This window comes from Symsagittifera roscoffensis, unplaced genomic scaffold (assembly GCF_963678635.1).
Source record: "Symsagittifera roscoffensis unplaced genomic scaffold, txSymRosc1.1 SCAFFOLD_207, whole genome shotgun sequence".
Classification (NCBI taxonomy): domain Eukaryota; kingdom Metazoa; phylum Xenacoelomorpha; order Acoela; family Convolutidae; genus Symsagittifera; species Symsagittifera roscoffensis.
The window spans coordinates 17,240-38,893 of NW_026971160.1; the positions used below are offsets into that span (position 1 = coordinate 17,240).

The following is a 21,654-nucleotide window of genomic DNA, read 5'->3' on the forward strand; positions in this document are numbered from 1 at the left end:
GCTTAATAAAAGTTCTGCAAACCCTACTGTGGTTATACAACAAATTTAAAAAACTATTGAAAAACTGAATGAAAAAGAAAACGAATAGTAAACGGATTTTTTTTGGCTTCAATTTAGCAGCATCATGAGCAGGCCTATCTAAGCAAAGTTTAGGAAACAATATCTGAGTAATGCAAGAACGTAGATGCAATCCGAACACTTGACCTTGCACTATTTTGACAACGAAATTAGCAAACTTATGACAAATAGATGTTCTTAATTTGAAAGTTAAATTAGTTATTCATAGAATTTTTTGTGTTTGAATGACAGTTCAAATTGATCTGTTTATTTGAATTGATTTGCAACCGGACCGCAGTCAACGTTATTTTGATTTTGCATGGCTGACAATCGAAAAATAAGCAGACATGAAACGTTCATTTCAATTAATAGATTTTGTTCAAAATTTGTTGGACAAACATTGAGTTCATTTCACATTTATGAAAACGTTGAACAAAATCTTTCCTTGTTAAATTTATTATCTTGAAAAAACAGTATTTTACTACATACGTTGAAATAAATGAATTTTCTTGTAGCCATTAGCAAGCGTTATGAAACCGGGATATAGAGTTTTTTTCCGGTTAACAACTAATTTAACAGAATCACTGAAAACATTTTATCCTTGAATCAAATCAAATCAAAAATCAGATGTTAGTTCGCGCCTGTGGCGAAGAAGTAACGCACCTGCCAAAAAACAAGACTGCTCGTATCAGCGCGAAGCCCTGAATGTTCCGACTGCATTTTAAGGTTTTTGGAGCAGTAATAACATTAAGAAATTAAATTAAATAAAATAAAATGAAAAAAAAAATTTTTTCTAAAATTTGAAATTTTTTATGAAAATCATCCCCCACACGCCATATAAAATACAAAAACAGAAATTTCGTTCCTTGTTACAAATCAATTATGGCAAATAAGCTTCGTTCAACCAATTTGGAACGATTTCTAAGACGGATTAAATCTACGCTTACGCGTTAATAGCGCAAATTGGTCAAAATGGCCAAAATGGCACTCTTTAAACCCTCATAACTTTACGAAAAATGATCACAGGAAAAATATCTTTTCAAATTTAAGCTCAAGACAACAATACCTTTTGAATGATATAAAAAATTCCGTCAAAATGGCTACTTAAAATGTCGAAATTTGTCTGAAGAAAAAAAACCCACCCCGAGCACAAATATTCCGTTACTTTCGTATCGAAAGTCGGAACAATAAAAGGCAACGGTTCGGATCCTATATTTTTTGTAAGCGTAAAACTGTCCGCGCGTCAGAAAACTTTTGAAAACAGGTTTTCTACCGCGGCGCGACAAAAGAAACTGACAATGCGAGATTGATTTATGAATTTTTAGAGCCACTTATGAAAAACTTTTAACCTGCGGCGAGTCTTCAGAACAGATTTTTTTCTGTGCGACTAAGGATAAGACGTTGGACGGGCTAGTGAGTATAAGGTTGTTTGGCGAGACCTATGACACATTTTTGGAGGGTTACTTGAGACAAAACTTTGGCGGCGCGACTGTATAAAAACTTTTTAAGCAAGTTTTAAATAACAATTGTGGGGTTGCAAGTGGAGAGACTCCATCGGTAAAACAATTCTAGATAAGACTTTGGCGGAAAAACATAAAGTAAAACTTTGACAATGCGACTGAATAAGGGATTTTTGGTAAGATCTAAAAAAAGATTTCATAACCGTACTTCAGATAGAACTTAGGCCTCATGATTTTAGTTGAGACTTTGGCGAGTGGCATAAGATTAAGTTTACGCCGCGGCCTGACTGAAGAAAAGTGAGTTTCGCAGATTGATTAGAAATCCCTTAGGGTGATTTATGGAGAAACATTGAGCCGCATCGCGACTTAAGAAAAATCGTATGGAAAGCGTGACTACTGAATACGTATGGAAAATAAGTTTGGCGGCGTGACTGAATACATGACTTAGGCGGACCGATTTAAAATAAAAATTTGGCCAGAAGACTGATTACACAGACTATTCGATGAGACCTAGGAAATGACTTGGCGGGTTGACATAAAACAGGACTTTGGTCGCCCGACTTGAAATAAAATTTGGCAGCGCTACTTAAGATGAGATCTTGGAGGCTCGACTTGAGATAGGTTGTGGCGGCCTGATTGAAAGTAAAACCTTGGCGGCGCGATGCAAGAAAGATTACTTTGCCATCATAAATGAAGAAAATACGTTGACGACAGGACCTGAGAGAAGACTTTGGAACGAAATGAGAAAGATTTTGAAACGCTGCGCGACTGAAAAAAAAACCATGACGTCACGACATAAAACACGACTTGAGCTTTGCGACCTAAAATAAAACTTGAACGGCCTTATTGGTTATCAGGCTTTTTCGACAAGACCTGTGAAACGACTCCGGCGGTGTCACTCGAGATACAATTTTGGCGGCGTGAATTTATATAAGACTTCGACTGAGCGACAAACGATGAAACTTTATGCAGCGGCGCGACTGATGAAAAATAACCTTGGCAGTTTGATCTATGAAGACCTCAGGTTGAACTATGAAAAAATGTGCCGCGCCGCAACTCAAGAGCAGAATTTTTCGGCGCGACTTAAGATAAGATTTTTGCGGCGTGACTGAATATATGACTTAGGCGGTGCAAGTTAGAACAAAACTCTTACGTTGCGGCTGAACTGAAGGCTTTTCGGCAAGACCTAAGAAACAAACTCGGCGGCTGAATTGAAGGCTTTTCGGCAAGACCTAAGAAACAAACTCGGCGGTTTGACATGAAAAAAATTTTGACCGTGCAATTTTGTATAAGATAAATTTTTGGCTGCATGACTGAATAGAAGACTTTGGCGGCTCGACACACGATAAGTTTTTGCGACGCGCGCGACTAAAGAAAAACTTTGGCATCATGAAATAAAGAGTGTGAAATAAAGACTGGTTAAGCGTGCTCTCAGATCAAATAAAAGTATCCCAATTCTTTTTTTTTGTTTATAGAGCGGACTGGGTCATACTGATCTCGGTTATTTTGGGTCCAGTTGGGATTCTGGTACTGATTTTCATTCTGGCCTACATTGGAGTGAACAGATACGTGGAAATCAAAGATCGAAATCAGAAGATTGCAACTTACAATGAGTACGTTTAAAGGTTTAATGTTTCCCCCTTCTTGTTGCAAAAGGGGCAAACGTTACAAGGTACAAAACTCACATCAATTTACCTTTGAATTAGTTTTTTTTATAAAGGAGGGGGGCAGTTCTTTAATAAGTGCCATAGGAGAAGCGAAGGGAAGGGAATACTTGAAAAGATCTTTTTTTTCTGCAATGGGTTCCTAGAAAGTCGGTCAGATAAAACAAACGTGCAAACAAGTTTACTTTGTGTTAACAGTGTTAGCTGTGTTGTAGAAGCTGTGTTTTAAAAAATTCCTTTTGAATCAAAATAGACCAATAATGAAAAAAAAAACAGCTATAAGATTTTGTGTGTAATTTATATGCACATAAAAATGTACTGCGACCAGAGCTGGCCATTGAGCATGAACTTTTCAGGGAACAACTTTGCGAGGAAGAAAAGTACAACGGAAGAGAACTGTGCTCAGAAAATTTCAACGTGAATTTTGCCTTCCGGTAAGTGTTTTTTGAATTTTGCTAAATTGTGTCGAAAAATTCTGATATTAAAACTTTTGAACCAATTTTTTGAATGGATTAAAAACAATTTAACTTATTTCATGGCTTTCAAAAGATCACCCATGTTGTTGTTCAATTGTCGAAGAACTGATTGAACCCTTATGCGCGGGCGGTTCAATCTACAGGACACAAAAACTAACTGTTATTTTACACCAGTGTGTTATTTTACACCAGTTCCTAGTCTCAAAAATTAAAATGATCAATTTTTGTACAGCTGATTGAAAAAACAACGTTTTGGTTAAATTGCGTGAGCCAGCGAGCGCAGTTCGCTTTTTAATCCGTCTTGGAAGTCATTCCAAATTAAACAAGACTGCTCGTATCTGGCCGAAGTTTGATTGTTCCAACTACCTTCTCAGCTCTATGGATTAGGTTTTGCTTTGAAAAAAAGTTGAAAATTTCCGAAAAAAAAGGTTATGAACTTTTTTGGGGTCATTTTTCGAAAACCATCCCTCACATGCTATGCAGAATAAAATTGATATGTTTTTTGGAAAAAGTGTGCAAATACCAATGTTGACAAACAACAATTTAAAAGAATAGAATAGAAGAAATGGAAATAAAAACTGTTTCTTTTCAATTCATCTAGAAAAAGGCTGCGAAGTCCAATAGACACAAATCACAGCATTCTTAAGAAAGGTAGCTTTGAGCCAGTTATTCTTCTTGCTCCCTTCACCCCACAGGAAACAGAAGTATGTAAAAACAGCACCTTGTTATGAACACCATGAACTTTACACAGATATTTTCTGAGTGTAAATTTTTTGAAAATTCTGGTCAAAAATGGCACTTTTAGGGCCTGATCTCTATCAAAATTATTATTTCATACATATCTTTATAAATACATACACCAGCGGATTTAGGGGGGACGCTCTCTGCCCTCAAGAATTCGACTCACTACTATTTTGCGATATCCCTTTTTAGCCGACTAACCCCAAATTTTTTCTAAGGGCGCCTTCAGTGCCAAAGTATACTATTTTGAGGTGGGGGGAGGCACCGAAAAAACCTAATTTTTTGGTCAAAATGTTCCACAAAATGCCTTTTTTAGCATGAAAAAATTTGGGGTTAGTCAGTCAAAAAGGGATATCGCAAAATAGTACAAAGGGGACCCTTTGGGTCGGCAGTGAGTCGAATTCTTGAGGGCAGAGAGCGTCCCCCTAAATCCGCTGGTGTATGTATTTATAAAGATATGTACTGCGACCAGAGCATAGGATGGGTGAATGATTGAAAAAGAGAGCGTCCCCACGGATTTAGGGGGGACGCTCTCTGCCGTCAAGAATTCGACTACCTGCCGACCCAAAGGGTCCCCCTTTGTACTATTTTGCAATATCCCTTTTTGACTGACTAACCCCAAATTTTTTCTAAAGGCGTCTTCAGTGCCAAATTATACCAATTTTGAGGTGGGGGAGGGCAGCAAAAAAACCTAATTTTTTGGTCAAAGTTTTCCACAAAAGCCTTTTTTAGCCTGTTTTTTTTTCAAAAATTTGCATGCGGCGCAGGAAATTTGGTCAAAATGCGGTCTTCATAGTGATTTAGGAGAGCTCAGAATATCAATTTAGTCGACCCAAAAAACCGGTCGACAGAATTTTGGAAAATTTGTTTGAAATTCGCCCCTCCCTCGTAAAAATCCTATACCTACCCCTATTTTTTATAATGGAGTTTTTTGTATTCATCTATAAACATTAAAAAAAAACGATTTTAATTGATTTGAAATGGATTTTAAAATTTTTTTAAATAATCGTAATATAATCCATTTTAAATTGATTATAACTGATTATCTTTCACTTGTATAGACACTGATTATAAAACTCGAATTGAATTGACTTAGTTTTCTTAGGAAGACAAGAGCGGGTAGTCAATCAAATGACCGTTTTTTGTCCCAAATTATACAGATTCGATCATGATTGACAAAGTTGATACATGATTTGACCCGCTTATGAACGGTCCACATTTTAATTTTATTACAAGGCCGAACTGTGCACTGGATAGGCGCACAATTTTGTGTCTGAATATTCCTGGATTCCAAAAACTAATCTTTAAACATGTTCCAAGATGCAAATGCATTACACTTACAAAACTTCCGTGGATTCCGCGTACATATGAGTGTAACGTACATTTTGTCGGCACATTTATTGTGTTGCGGATTCCGCAACAAGCGAATGTAGCTAGTTGTTTTGGATTCCGCAACTGTAAGTGGATTCCGCAAAATGTAGGCGGAATCCGCAAATGTAAGTAGTTTCCGCAAACTTTACGTGGATTCCGAAATTTGTTCAATACTGAACTTGCATATTAACAATTAAAAGCTGAGCTGGAATTCTTATGTCTGGCAAAGCGGAATTTAAAAGCAAAGACATAACCATTGTCAGAGGAATCCATGAAAAACTCTTAAAACATTGGTTACCTAAATCGGTGGATGGATTTTGAAAGCATAACGCCGAATAAATTCAGTAAATTGTAGTCATTGGGTTGAGAGTGTATTGAAACACAACACAGCATATTGCCAAATTAGGGCAGTGTTTGTGATTTCAGCGATCCCAAATACTGGTCAGTAGTTGGGATTGATGGAAACCCAAAAACTGGAATAATGTGGAATAAACATGGAATAAATTTATTATTTTGAGTCATTAGGTTGAGAGTGATTAGAAACCCAACGCATAGCTAATCGTCGCATGAGTTCGGTATTTGGGATTTCATCGATCCCAAATACTAGTCAATAATTGGGATTCAATCAAACCCAAACACTGATCTATTCTAGTAAACTTCTATTCTAGTGAAAACAAATCGTGTATTCAAAAGATATAATTTCAAAGGCTACTACATATATACATATATCTAAACGGAATCCGCAAACAAAATGCGGATTCCAATTGCACTTTATCGATTACGCTTACAGTTGCGGATTCCCCAACAGCTCAATTTAACTATACACATGTCTTATTGTTTGTATGTGGACTCCACAAACTGTTTCGCATTCCGCAAATACGTTTGGGGATTCCGCATTTTTTTCTATTTTTGGAGCAATTTTGAGCGGAACAACCTCTTAAGTATATGTTTGTGGAATCCATAACAGCAAAGAAGATCAAAGAAAAGTAGCATTGATGTGGAATCCGCATACAATGCACAGAATGCACAGTTTGGCCTCGTAATTAAAAAAAAAATTTGCTAAAAATGCTTTCAATGAAAAAGTCACAAAATTTGAGATATCTGGTCATCTGAAAAATAAAATTTTCCTTAAAACTTATAAGAGATTTCCGAGAAATGGAAAAAATGGCCAGCTATATTCAAAAATTTACTTGATGTACTTGACAACATACTTGAATGTATTCGAGTAAGCTTGGAGGCAAAAAAAAACAACCAAGTTCTTAATTTTTAAATTTATTTATCTCATTGAATTCGCACCTTCAATTAGATTTCTTTCCGATTTTTACTTATAGGGCAGATGAACTCGAGCAACATTATCCAATGTGGATAGTGAACCAGGAAAACCTCGGCTGGTGAGAAAAGATTAAGCAAGGCGCTTTTAGTCAACAACGAGAAACTCTTTAATTGAAATGATTAAACTTTGATTGAAAAAAACTAACCGAGTTATAGAAGGAAAGATTATTTACTGATCAACTGGCTAGCGTGACTGTTCTTGATGACTACTAGATGATAGATGTCTTAGATTACTAAATTGATTTAATACAATTGATTCTGAATATTTTTCGCTTTCAGTTTTACTAGACAAACTTGCCTGAGTGCTGACCATCCTTGTAGACTTTAACCGTTTTAATCGTCACAAGCAAATTTGTCTCATGAAAAAACCAGCTGGTTTTGTCTCACTTATGCTTCAAGGCCGGCAATAAAATTCTACTCATTTTTTCTTTTGAAACTTAAAAAAAATTGTATCATAGTATACTCAAAACTTTAAGGATAGAAGCCGTCCCAAATTGAAACAAAAAATTGATTTCCCAGGACCGTATCCAGCGCAGGGCAACACCAAAAGACCCAGCAGACGATTGACAAATAACAACATGAAAGTCTTAATTAAGTGTCCATGAACGTATCCATTCTGACAAAAGCGCTTTTTGATCAATTTAGTTCTAATTCAAATCGATTAACAATGAAAAAATCAGGAACTGAAAACAATTTATATTGATTTAAACCTATCTAACCGTAAGTTATAGGTGGACTTGGGTAACTACTAAAAACGATCTGAATCCCTCCAAAAGCTCCTCTCAATAAGTGGTTATGCCCAAACTTTTTGTACATAAAATTGTGGCCTTTGGAATAGTCTTTGGAAAAGTTTTTGATTTTTTGACCGTTTTTTGAACCTTTCAAATTGTTCTCAAAAACTAAACTCCCAAAACTGAGTCTGTGGGTTCAATGGAGATAAAGGGTAGTGGGAAGTTCCCCTGCATTAGCGCTGCCACTCACAATTTATTACACAAAAAGTTATCGTCCTCGGAAACGTCAATTTTTTTTTTATTTTTTGAGCGTTTTTTTTTAATTTGTAAAAATTAACCAAAAAAACCTTCTATATCTGAGACTTTGGGTTCAATCCAAAAAAAGGTTATACGAAGCTTTTTTGCATATGCGAATACGCCCAAATTTTTTTGTACAAAACAAATTATGGCCTTCGAAAAATCCAAACTTTGATTTTTTGACCGTTTTTGAAATTTTTTGACTATTCTCGATAGCTACCCGGGCAAACCTAGGTTTTTCGGTTCAATCGAAATAATAGGATGGGCGAATCTCTTGTACATAAACGGCTACTCCCAATTTTTTTTAAACAAAACTTATGATTCTCGGAGTTGTCAACTCTCTGATTTGTTGACCGTTTTTTGGTCTTTTCTAGATAACTATCCTGCCAAAACTGATATCATACGTTTAATTGACCCAACAGGTTGTAGGAAGCTGAATTCATAAATTGCTATGCCCAGTTTTTGCTAGAAAAAAGTTATGGCCTTTAAACAAGTGAAAGTTTTGAAAATTGGAAAGTTTTGAAAAGTTTTTTTTTTGTACTCGACTCGAAATTTACTTGCCAATTTTCAAGTTAAGTGTTCAATGGAGACAAATGGTTTTATAATCTTCCCCAATTTACCAGCCACGATCTGCGTTTAATGGAAAAAAGTTACTTTTTTTTTGAATTTTGACTATTTTATAGAAACTTTTTGAACGTTCTGAAAAATTACCCTATCAAATCTGAGATGAAAGTTTCAAAAGAAAGAAGCGCTTGCGCGAATTTTTCCTGCAGAAGCGACTACTCCCTGATTTTTGCTATGAGAGAGTCTAAGTCTTTGACAAATTTCAAAAATCTCAAAAATTTCCACCTAAATTTTAGTGGAGTCTTCTCATTTTAGTGGAGAAACAACTAAGGTTATTGGGCAAAGTCTAATTTTTGAAACTACGCATCAGTATAACAAATTCAAAAAATATTAAAGACTTACCTCCAGCTTTAGCTGAGCCCTAGGTGTCCTTCATCAAAACATTCATCAAAATTTCGGTGCACCTAGTTTTTTCCAACAGTTTTTCATGCTTTTTTATCATTGTTTTGAAGACCAAAATTGACTATTTTTTTTTCTGGTCATGAGAGTTGTTCTGCTAGATATTGTTTTTGTGAGTTTTTTGTGGGGATGAAATTGAGTATAAACTGAAGAAAAAAACTTTCCGAAAAAGCGAATCTCCAGCTTTTATCTAGTTTTTTAATGTTTGAAAACCGACTGATTCATAATCAACCTCGTAAATAAATGCTTACACAAGCTTACTAAAATTATTTTGAAGACCGAACAATTATTGGTCGTTGAGTTCATTGAAACGTGTCAAAAACTGCGCATTGTCAGCCCTTTCTAATAATTCGTCTGAAAACTTTTCAGATGAGTTTTAGACGACGCAGAAATTTTTTCCTTGGCGCGTTTGACTTATTTTGAGTAGTTATTGAAGGTTTTAGCGTAGGATTACCACAATTTTTGTTTTTGGGCCTAAAATTTTTTTCACATCTGTTCGACATCACGATATTGACGATTTTCAGCTTAGAAACTCGATTGCACCTCACTAACAAACTACTATTGAAAACCGACCGATTAGTTTCTAATTGATTTACAGACACTAAGTTTTTAAAGATTATTATTGATTGCAATCTTAGTTTTCTCGTAAACTTCAGCAAAAAAATCATTGATCCTTTTTTCTGAAACTGAGTTGACTTTATTTATAAAATTATTTTAATGTATATTTGGTAGCCTAGAGTTGAAGTACTTTAAAAATTGTTTTTTTTTTGTTCAGTCTCTTTCAGTGTTTTGAATGTTTTTCCGCCGTATCTTTGCTTTGTTTTCAAAAAAGCTAACTTTCAAACGATTCATTTCAAATGAGTTTCGACAAAAAATAAAACGTCAATGCCCGTTAGGAAACCTGAAATTTCAGGAAGCTACAATCAAATAGGGTGGAGAAAAACTAGTTGACTGAGCTCACATTTAATTAAGAAAATGCTGAAAGTAAAATAAATAGTGCAATCAAAAGGTAAGGTCTCTACTCTCGTTTCTAGTCTCATTGGCCAGAGCAAGCTGATACCAACCCGCAAAAATGTCATAATTATAACGTAAAGGAGTATCACTATGATTTAAAAGTTGTATAGGGAGACAAAAAGAGTATAAAAAAAACTGCCGGTGATTTCACCGTAAATTTAATGTAAGTTTTTTGGTAGAGCAGAAGGCAGACTATGTGCAAATGAAAACAAAGATATTCAGTTGCTGTACAAGTAATCTAGAACGTTTCTCGGCGACAGAATTTTAAATTTAATTTTCAAATGATAAGGAAAAAAATCATTTGAAAAACAAAGTGAAAATATAAAAATTTAAAGCGCCGTTCTTTTTCCTAAGTTGCGTGTTTTGAAAAAAGTATTTGAGTTTAATGCGTCTGAAGTAGAAAAAAAACGCAGAAAAAATGTGTTAGTAATTAATAAAATAACCTGAAAAAGTTGCTGACTGCGAGCCCAGTCTCATCTATACCTCCGTGAATTAAATCTGAAAAAGTGAGAAACTCCCATTTTTCTTGATACGCATTTTTTTTGGTTGTTACAAAAGAAACCCTTATCGTAAGCCGTATCACGGCCAATAGAATTTAATATAAGGCCTTATGAATTGTCCAGGATAATAAAATCGAGCAAAAACAAGCTCATCGTACGCCATACTTTCTTCCAGTCATAGACGGATCAAAGGCAGTCTGTACTTTATTGGAATACCTTTGTTAATCTCAGGTAAGAAAACTTCTATGTGCTGTTTTTTTTATACCAGCGATTTAAGAGAAAACCAATTTCAGGAATCACAACAGAACAGCATGATTAAATTACACAATTAAAAGACTCCAAAGTTCAAAAATATGGGAAAATTTGACCATACTACTAATAACTTTCAGCAGAGTTCCTGAAATTGTATTTTTCCTGCAGTTCTCAAGCAAGATTGAGTTTTTCCGCCTCAACCAAATTTCCGTCGCAAAAAAAGGTTGGGTAATTGGAATTTTTTACTACTTAAGTCTAAAGTAGCACAAACCAGCTATGATCCCAAAATTCTCCAGAATAAACGCGTTATTGCTAAAGTTTTACTTGAAAACATTTTTCGCGTTAAACTATCTGAATTTCACATATTCGAAAAGACTGGTTTTTATCATTAAATAATTTTTTAACAAGAAGGCGACCTTTTGCGTACTGTGTCAATACAAACGGGTTTATCTTGTTCCTTCAGAAATTTTTCCATCACCAATTACCCGCATTCAGTAAAAAGAGAAAATAATAGAGTATAATAAATTTTTCTTGTCAGTCTCCATAAATTTCAAAAAGAATTGACTATAATTGATTAAAAATGGATTATAATTTTACTATTTTTCGGAACAATAAAAATCCTTATAATCGTTTATAATCGATTATAATCGATTTTTTTGAAAGTTTTTTTCTGGGGTTCCTCTTTTGAATTATCTTGAGATATACATTTTTGGTGACGGAGCCTAAGAACTTTCTAAAGGCGCCTTTGGCGCCAATATATACTAAATTCGAATGGGAGAGCGCGATTTTTAGATCAACATTTTCCAAAAATTGTCTAAAAACGCCTTTTTTGGCCTGTTTTTCCATAACGTTCCACCCCGGCTTATAGCTTAAGCTTACATTAAGTTTAATATTTACTGTATTTTCATGCAGAATAGCCTAATTTTAATCTATTATGATTGATTTTTTTGTAAAATTATATTTTGATAGAAAAAGGTATTATAAAATTATAAACAATTATAAGTCCCAATTTTAGATGTTTAAACTATTTATAATTCAATATAATGACCACATTTTTGGGGAAGTTTTAATGAACTATAATCAATTATAAATGATTATAATTTTTCCGAAAATCTTTTATAATCTATTATAATAGATTATAATCCTTTCTTCTATCAAAATATTATCTCACAAAAAAATCAATCATAATGGATTAAAATTTAGCTATTCTGCATGAAAATACAGTGAAAATCAAATTTAATGTAAGTTTAAGTTATAAGCCGGGGCGGATCTAGGACTTTCTCGGGGGAGGGGAGCAGATTTTTCACAAAAAATTTTTGCAAATTTTGTCTACCTTTTTTTAGGTTGACCAAATTGATTTTCTGAGCTCTTCTAACTCACAATAAGGAAGACCCCATTTTGATCAAATTTTCTGCGCCGCAGGTAAAATTAAGAAAAAACAGGCCAAAAAAGGCGGTTTTAGACAATTTTTGAAAATTTTTGATCTAAAAATCGCGTTTTTTTGGCGCGCTCACCCCCCTCAAAATTAGTTTATATTGGCACCAAAGGCGCCTTTAGAAAGTTTTTTGGCTCCGTCACCAAAAATGGATATCTCAAGATAATTCTAAGGGAGAAACCCCAGACCCCACCCCCCCCCCCCCCCGCCCCTTAAACCGCCCCTGGCTATAAGTACAAAATTACAGTTTCTTTTAGTTCGGTAACCAACTGAAAAGCACACAAAACAAAACAAAAGTAAAACTAAATGAAGCGATGACAATTGTTGAATAATAATGGATCATAATTCCTTATAATGGATTGTAATTCAAGAAAATTTGAGAAGTTTTTTTTTTAATTATCGATTGTAATCGAGTATAAACGATTATAATGATTTTTATTGTTTCGAAAAATAGTAACTTTATAATCCATTTTTAATCAATTATAATCAATTCAATTTAAAATTTATGGAGACTGACAATAAAAACCGATTATAATCTATTAGTTTCTCTTTTTACTGAGTGCGGGTAGAAGTTGCTTTTTGCCACGCAGTTTTCTGAAAACCTCTTATTTCTGTTTTTCTCCAAAGTATCCAGGAAATCTTGAAAATTTCATAAATGTCAATTAAATTGAGAGACAAGAACAATAGTCATCTTAGTGCTTCTATCGGATTAGAAAATTCAAATTTCAATCTCAATCTTTTGTCTTCGCCATCGTGTCTTTAATCTCCGCCTTATCTGCCCAAAATCCCAGGTGAACAAATACCGCGAACAAAAATTTAGATTATTGGAAATATATTTTTCACAGCCCACGTCTAGAGTAGCACAACCAGATAAAAATAAAAACTGAAGGTGCATTGGGTCGACTGGTTTTAATACAGATCAACTACCACGAAATTTTTTATGCAAAGTAGGTACAAAAACATAGAGTAATGACACTGCTTAAACTGAACGCGTTGTTTCAATTATATTTGGCGGACAATATCAGTTTGAACTAATGAGATTAGAGTTTTTTCATTTCTGTTTTACATTTTGAGATTTTCTAGTTTGGGCGGAATAAGTAAAAAGACCCAAAAAAGTATTTGAGCAATATATTTTTTAAAAAATCACGTTTTTCAAACTTCCAAAAAATAAAATCAACATTAGTTTTTCCTTTTTTTTTCAGTAAACATAATTTTCGTTTATTTTTTAAAAAGACTTAAACACATTAAAACAAAAAATATGTAAATTGAAACTTGAGCTGGTATTGGTATTGGAATTGGTAAGAGCTATATTGGTGATAAGTATAGCTGGAAAACTCAGATACTAAAAGAAGATTCTTCAGCTTTCTTTGCTACCTTTCATACTTGTCTATTAATGTGTCCAAGACGTCCCTGATATTCGGAACCAGCCAGTCAGGTATATTGCGTGTGATCTAACATGTTGGTATGTGTATGTGTATGTGGAAACAAAGTTCTAAATATGTCCTTCAGTCGAAATGAAGACATATTCAGTGCAATGGGCATAATGGTTGGAGAGAACCAGTCAGCCGAAAAGCGGCAAACTACGAACAGATGTTCTTGAAAGTTCATTAAAAATCAAGTAGACCTTCAAGAGACAAAAAAAGATATCACCAATCCGAGAACAATTCTGAAGTTCACTCATCTTTTTTTTGAAAATGTTATTTTTGTTTATATTATTTTTATTCTTCAAGACCGTTAGGCTAAACGCACTGATTATTCCTTCAGGCTCCTTTTCTACATTTCTTTTTCCCAAACAATTACCAAATATCTGTATGCGTGTATGCTCTTTCTACATACATGTCTATGCTGAGATTTATACACTTCCGTTCATTCGACCACCGTGTTTCCCTTCTCATTTTTTCTACAGGTAAAATTTCCTCCTCAAGAAAAAACAGCCAGCCTTCAGGGAATTAAGAAAAACAATAAGCCTTATTTTCGACGTTAGTCTTAAATTGCACACTAATGAAATCGATTTTGTATAATATTAACAAAAATTTTCCCAATTCAGCCGCAAGCATTTTCATTCAAATTTCTCTGAAACTATGCTTGTATAGACAACTCTATTGATAGTTACCAAATTGAATGTAAAAATTTGTTCATGTTCAAATTTTTGAAGTATCTTCTTTGATCAGTGGTTCCAACATTGCTTTGACAAACCGATTGCCTTTTATTAGCTTTTTATTTGCTTGCTTATCACTTGTTTAACGGTGCATACCTCATCGGCAAAAACTTCTACAGATAGTTTTTTTTTGCATCGTTTTTTAATTATCGCGAGGTTGATGCATACGCAACACCTACAAATGTCCTAAAAAATCCGTTGGTTAAATATTCGCTCTATTTTTGGCCTATTTTTTTTATCTACCCTTTGGTAAGAAAATGTGGGATGAAAAAAAGGATACCCAGCTACCCAGCCTCATATCCGTCTCAGGTGTTCTGCACAGAAATTAATTTTTCCTTGTATAGATTCTAAAATACATACAAACTTATGCATATTACTGAAAAACTACAAGAGCCGCTCGCTAAAAGCTAAGCTATAATTACTTCTCTTTTTTCGCAAAGTTTAAATTTTTCAGTCTTAAAAAGTGCCTCTTATCGTTACCGCGCCTCCCCTGAGAGTTTATTAACTAAAAAAATGTAGTTACTTTTTATTCAGCAATTTACTTCAAAAAATTTACATCTTGAGCAATTTAAAATAAATGACTGCAGCCAACTTGGTTCATACATATTGTATTTTGATATCCCTAGGGGTGTAAGTTAGTTAGTTTTCAGTTGTTTAGTAAATTAAATATTACTTCTTAGAACAAGATTCAGGTCATAAAAAACCAAAACCAGGGTTTGTTGGTTCTGTTTTGCATCTATTTTACCCACTTAAGTTACAATTTAATAAATTTTTTTTCTAGTTGATTTACATTACAATGATCCAACGAAACATTCGGCGGCTTTTCGCCTAACTGATTTTTTCTAACGGATTTTAGTTGTCGTCTGAGCCAAGGCTATAATAATTATAAAACTGTTCGTTTCTTCATCTATCAAATAAGTGCTTAGGTATCCGGATCTTAAGCCCTTTTCTTATGAATAAACGATACTTCCGACAACCTTATATCTTAACAACTTTAAGAAACGAGTTCTTTTTTAGATTACTAAAACCGGTGACAAAATTAGAGTATTCAGATCATTCCAGTTCACAGCTAAGTTTGAGATCCTATTTAATCGTGTTATCAACCATCTGGATCTTTGGTTATTGAACGAAGTTTGGTGCCGACTACCAGATAACTCTGGAGTATTCTAGTTAATCTTCAATTTCTTCTCTTCTCTTCTCTCTCACTTTTGTGAAACTTTAAGTGAAGTTGATTTTGAATTTATCACGTCCAGTCATGGTCGCTTAAAAATTTTACGAAGGATCAAAAGGTTCGAATTTCATTTACCCTAAACACTAATTCATTTGTTCGGGTTCAAAGAAATAACTGCCATAAACTGGACACTTGAACATCAAACAAATACTTTTAAGTATCGCAATCATACCAAATAAAACCCTCAAACTGACTATTATCAATTATCAAACGTTTATATTCAAGTTTGAAACGAAGATCTATCGAATGCATCTAAAATCTGCGCCGTAACCTGAAAATTATTGCAGTTTTTGAAAATTATTGCAATTTTTCGATTTTTACTTTCAATTCAGTTTTTAGAGAAACTGTTCTTTTATTATTTAAAATAAGGCATTATATTCGCTCAGCAGATAGCACAGTTTCGTAATTTGCAACTGAGAATGACAATCTAAAACAAACTTTAGTTTCTTTTATGTACTAGATATTTTTTCTTGTTTTGCCATTTTTAATAGTAGTTTTGACATATAACGACGTTGATTTTCAAAATCTGCCGCATTAGTTCGAAATCTGCTGATTTTCAAAATCTGCCGACGAAGAATTTCATCTTTGACAATCACAATTGAAAAAAAAATGTCCTATCCAGCGGTTCAAAATCAACTTTAGGAATCGAAAACCTTCTCACGCTAGTCCTATTTGATCATTACTTTGAAAAGAAGGAACAATCTTTTGCCGACAGACCGAGCCTTTCTATTCGCCCTAACAGCAAAGAACTGGAGTGAATGTTCGGGATGATTTCGGAAGTGTTAGCTCGTATAGCCAGTGTGAGTGTGGGCGGTGATGGAGGGGGAGGGGGTTTGGACAGCGACTGTGCGGACAGACTCAACTTCAAATACTCATGTCTTCTTCTCATGAGTCTAGGAGCACTTTTCACCACCAGACAGTTCGTAGGTCAGAATATTGCAAATAAACTGAAATTATAGATTCAATGAACCAATGTAACTTTTTCTCGCTGAAAGTATTTGGCTCTCTGAAGAATTTGCTTTTTAAACGGGGGTGTCCAGGGGCGGATCTAGGATTTTCTCTAGGGGGGGGGGGGGGGGGGGGTTTGGGGATTTTTCAAAAAAATTTCGAAAACTTTAACGACCTTTTTTTTAGGTTGACCAAATTGATTTTCGGAGCTCTCCTAAAGCACTAAAAAGACGTTGTTTTTGCCAAATTTTTGAAAAAACAGGTCAAAAAGCCGTTTTTGGGCACTTTTTGGATAATTTTGACATAAAAATCGCGTTTTTTTTGCCACGCGCCCCCCCCCCCCCCCCCCCCCTCAAAGTTAGTATATATTGGCGCCAAAGGCGCCTTAAAAAAAATTTTGGGTCCGTCACCAAAAATGGATTTCTTAAAAAGTACCAAAGGGGGGACCCTTTGGGTCGGCAGGGGGTCGAATACCTGAGGGGGGGGCATCCGCCCCCCTCGCCCCTCCACCCCTATATCCGCCCCTGGAGGTGTCTGATTTCTGTTTACCAACTTTTTCTTAAAAGTTGATATCTTCTCATTTGAAATCTCAAAGCAAGTGAATCAACTTCCGAGAAAAACCAGCGGACTGGGATAATCAGAATAACTAACATTGATAACCGGAGCAAAAAAAGTAGGTTCAAGTTACAGTCGAATTACCAAAAAAAAGTAAACGAAATCTGACGTTTCAGTTTGCAGCGAAGGACTTATATTCTTCTCATTCTGTGGCATTTTAATTTATAACCAACTGCGTATTTTCTTTATTTGAACGGGATTTTGTAGCAACAGTGTCTCACTATACCTTTGCAACGCCATGTCTGACAAATTTCACTCTATTTGAACAAACTGTTTATTGTTTCTGCAGCATCAAAACTTGCTTGCTTAGCTTCAGTTGAATGTTTTTGATACTTTTTCCGTGGCATTTCAGGCTTTTCATTTTTTGTTTGAGGTGTTTGGAGTTGCTTCAAATCAATAAAAACTTTGATCAAACAGAGTCAAGTTGTTTCAATTAGTTTTTTTTCTGCAGCGTGTTCAAATCAAAATAAACTTTGTGCAATTGAGCGTTTTTCTTGTCTGATATGGCGTTGAAAAAGTATAGTTTGCATAATTCCTAGATATGTACATTAGTTCAACCTATAAGATTTTTAACCAGGCTGTCATTTCCAACTGAATTAGAATAAGAACCAGATTTTTTCAAAGTTGATGTAAAAATATGGATTTTCAACAATTTCTAAATTTTTCCTTGACAATCCATTTCCGCTGTTTTCTGGATATTGTCCAGACAACGCATAGCATTTTAAATTTTTCAAGCGTTTCATCACACTTGCTGCAGCAAATGACTTCAAAAACCGCATACGAGGAATGCAAAATTATTGTTCCGACTTTCGATACGAAAGTAACGGAATATTTGTGCTCGGGGTGGGTTTTTTTTTCTTCAGACAAATTTCGACTTTTTAACTAGCCATTTTTGACAGAATTTTTTTATATCATTCGAAAGCCATTGTTGTCCTGAACTTAAATTTGAAAAGATATTTCACCTGTGATCATTTTTTGTGAAGTTATGAGGGTTTAAAGATTGCCATTTTGGCCATTTTGATCAATTTGAGACAATTAACGCGCGATATAATTCGCGCTATTAACGCGTAAGCGGAGATTTAATCCGTCTTATAAATCGTTCCAAATTGGTTGAAAGAAGCTCATTTGCCATAATTGATTTCTTACAAGGAACGAAATCTATCTTTTTGTACTTTATATGGCGTGTGGGGGGATGATTTTCACAAAAAAATTCAAATTTTGGAAAAAAAATTTTATTTTATTTTATTTCATTAAATTTTTTATGATCCATAAACCTTAAAAGGCAGTCGGAACCTTCAGGGCTTCGCCCTGATACGAGCAGTCTTGTTCTTTTCGAATTCAACATGAATGCATCCGTATAAATAAACGATTTTTCTCAAGAGTTACGAGACGGAAGAGAAGCATGTTCACAACAAACGAACTCTCACAAGAGTGGCACCAATTTCAAGACTTTTTGGCTGTGCATCGGCTCACTCCGATAGCCCTCGGCAGGGCATATCAAAATACTATTGCAATATTATTGCTTTCCGAATTTTTTGGCAATAAAATATTGTTTTTTTTTCACATTTGCAATATAATATTGCAATATATTGCAATACTTCCGAGAAGAAAAATGCAAAAAACAATGAATTGGAAACAACTATTAAAAATTATTTTTGTCAACACATTCTTTCACGGTATTAATGTCCCAAAATTTATGATTAATGAAGAAAAAGTTGCATTTCCAGATTAGCAGGCAGCATACTTTTCCGATAATCATTATAAATGACGGGAAAAATACGTGCATTTAACCTAAATGCTGCTTTATTAATTAATTTGAGTATTGCAAAATATTGCAATATTTTGCAGGATGAATATCAATATATTGCTTATGATAATTGTTCAAAATAGAATATTGCAATATACATATTGCAATATATTGCAATAGCAATAGTATTTTGAAATGCCCTGGCCCTCGGAAAGTTGCCGAACTGTTAAAATGCATTGAAATGTTTTGCCACAGAGTCACACGGTTTGAAGTTTTAGCTGCCACAGCATCAATTCACAAGCTCATGATAAAAAGTCAAGAAAATGGCGGGAAATATTTCCATCATATGTTAAAATGATTGTTTAGTGATAAATTGATGAAATTCTATATCTTACCTCCCAGTTTGTAAATAACTTTGTATAAGCGTCGATACAGTTGAAAAGGGCAATCATTTCAAAACTCTTTCAGGCTATAAAATACTCCGTAGTTTCTTTAATCTTGCGAAATTTTTTTAACAAGCCATAGCCAAAAAATTTGGCCTGTACAATTCTTAAAAAACCGCTGCTGTTTTTCGAGTTTTGCTTGCAAAGCCTGTTTTAAGTTTTCAAAAAGCTTATTTAATACGCTATTCACTTATGCAAAGCGGTTTAAAAAGTATCAATAAAATTGATTTCCTTCAGTTTGATGGAATTAATCTTATCACTGAGGGACCGAATGATGGAAGCCTTTCAACCAGGTAGAGTTGCCAAAAATGGCAACAAAGCTCGTATTCGCTAAATGATTTAAGCTGATTTTTTATTTGGCCAATAATGAGTTTAAGGCCCTGAACTTGCTTGTTTTCTTTTAAACTTTCATATTTTCTTCAGATATAGTTGCTCAATTTGGGCTCACCATCATAATTCATGAGGGATTGCCCAATCTGAGGGAAGAAAAGCAGTCTGTTATTTCACTCTGATCACAATTTATTGTTATCACAACAATGTCACTTTGTTTTTAAAATGTTGATAGTGTAATAATCATAAATGAGCCACTCTATGGACTTTCAGAGGCGGCATACTGACGATTTACTAACTATGGACTTCCAAATTGGTTTTGAATTATTGGCTACAGTATGCTAATTTATAATTAGTAAGGAGATTCATGTAATTATTTTCAGGCGAGTCTATAGTGTGTTGGTCGCCGAACAACTTCAACCAGCAGTGGATCAAGTACAGCGATGCTTTCTGCTGGGTGTCGAACACTTTCAACGCCCCCCTCGACACCCACCACGCCCCCCACCTGGACAAGTATGAGGCAGTGGAGCTGCACTACTACCAATGGGTGCCACTCATCTTATTCCTCATGGTCAGTATATGCTAGATCGAACTCAATTTCTCAGATGGAATTTTCTTTTTTGGAACCTGATCTAAACTATATTTTATGATTGGATAAATTAAATGTTTTACCAATGTAAAGTATTTAATATTAACCAATCATGATCCATCTAACTAACAACCCACTTATTTGTAAGTGCTGAAGTTACTTGTAATTTCAGCACCAGAGAGATTTGAATTTAACTTAGAAATTAGTTGGACTCTCCCGAGCACTTCAGCAGCCGCAATAAACCAGTATACCCTAGATCTATTGAGCCTAGCAGAGACTAGTTAAACAACCTGAGACTAGATAGTATAAGAGTAAGATTAGGATCGGTATTAGACTAAGAAGTTGCACGAATCTATCCGGCCGAAAATAAGATAGCGTGACGAGCAGACGGTGTACCCTATCCGAAATTACTCTATGAGTTATACCCATCGGTCCTAACTCATCTGGTGCGACCATAAGTCTCGAACAAGACCTTACTAGATTAGAATTAACCAAAATTAGATTAGAAATTAGACAAAAACATTTACAAAATGTTATACGACAATAATTTAATTGAAATGTCTCTACGACTCAATAGATCAGAGCCAATATTCCGAACCATAATAGAACTACCCGGAATTGGAAGAAGACCTCGAACCAAAGACGACATACGACAAAGTAGAAACTTGCCGTATAGTTATATGATAGTTCGGCAAAAGCCAGAACAAACTTTTATATTTCGAATACTACTTGCAATGAATTTAGGTTTCCATTTGCAAACATAAAACCTTGAAGTTACTCTTCAAAATCATTTAAGGCGCTAAACAAAATTAATATTATACAATAACGATTGATAAAAAGATCTAAGATCGTTTCCCTAAAACTCTGCAGTATTATACAAAACATGTTTGAAAAATATTTATTGGAAAATAAAAATAAAAATTAGCAGCATGACAATAAATGGTTAGTAATCATAAATCATCTTGTTGTTCCAGCTTCATCACCTAAAACATAACAGCAATCATCAACTCACTAATATCATAAAACACTAAATCTTTCCTTTACACAAATTTAAAACTTTATTAAAACTTAAAATCACTTAATTTTAAAACCAGATCATCAAGGCTTATCCTTGGATCTTAAATCATTTTCTACTTAATTAAATTTCAAATTTGATCATCAAGGCTTATCCTTGGATCAAACAGAACAACTTTGTTCTCCCCCACCCACTTAATTAGTGTCTAACGACCTCAAACGTCGA

General features: G+C 34.5%; 1 protein-coding gene across 6 annotated transcripts in view; it reads left to right on the plus strand.

Moving 5' to 3' along the window:
* Nucleotides 1-3,561: 3,561 nt before the first annotated feature.
* LOC134856228 (innexin unc-9-like) overlaps nt 3,562-21,654 on the plus strand; it is a 39,835-nt gene continuing 21,742 nt past the window's right edge. Inside the window, exons 1-4 of one of the 6 annotated variants that reach the window (XM_063872576.1) lie at nt 3,562-3,615; nt 7,101-7,160; nt 16,458-16,669; nt 20,209-20,396. In XM_063872576.1, coding sequence (XP_063728646.1) covers nt 16,501-16,669; nt 20,209-20,396 — 357 coding nt within the window. In that variant the 5' untranslated portion in view covers nt 3,562-3,615; nt 7,101-7,160; nt 16,458-16,500. Of the gene's footprint in view, nt 3,616-7,100; nt 7,161-14,154; nt 14,821-15,528; nt 15,734-16,086; nt 16,670-20,208; nt 20,397-21,654 lie in introns of those variants that run through there. The other 5 variants (XM_063872574.1, XM_063872571.1, XM_063872572.1 and 2 more) reach the window with 5 other exon arrangements.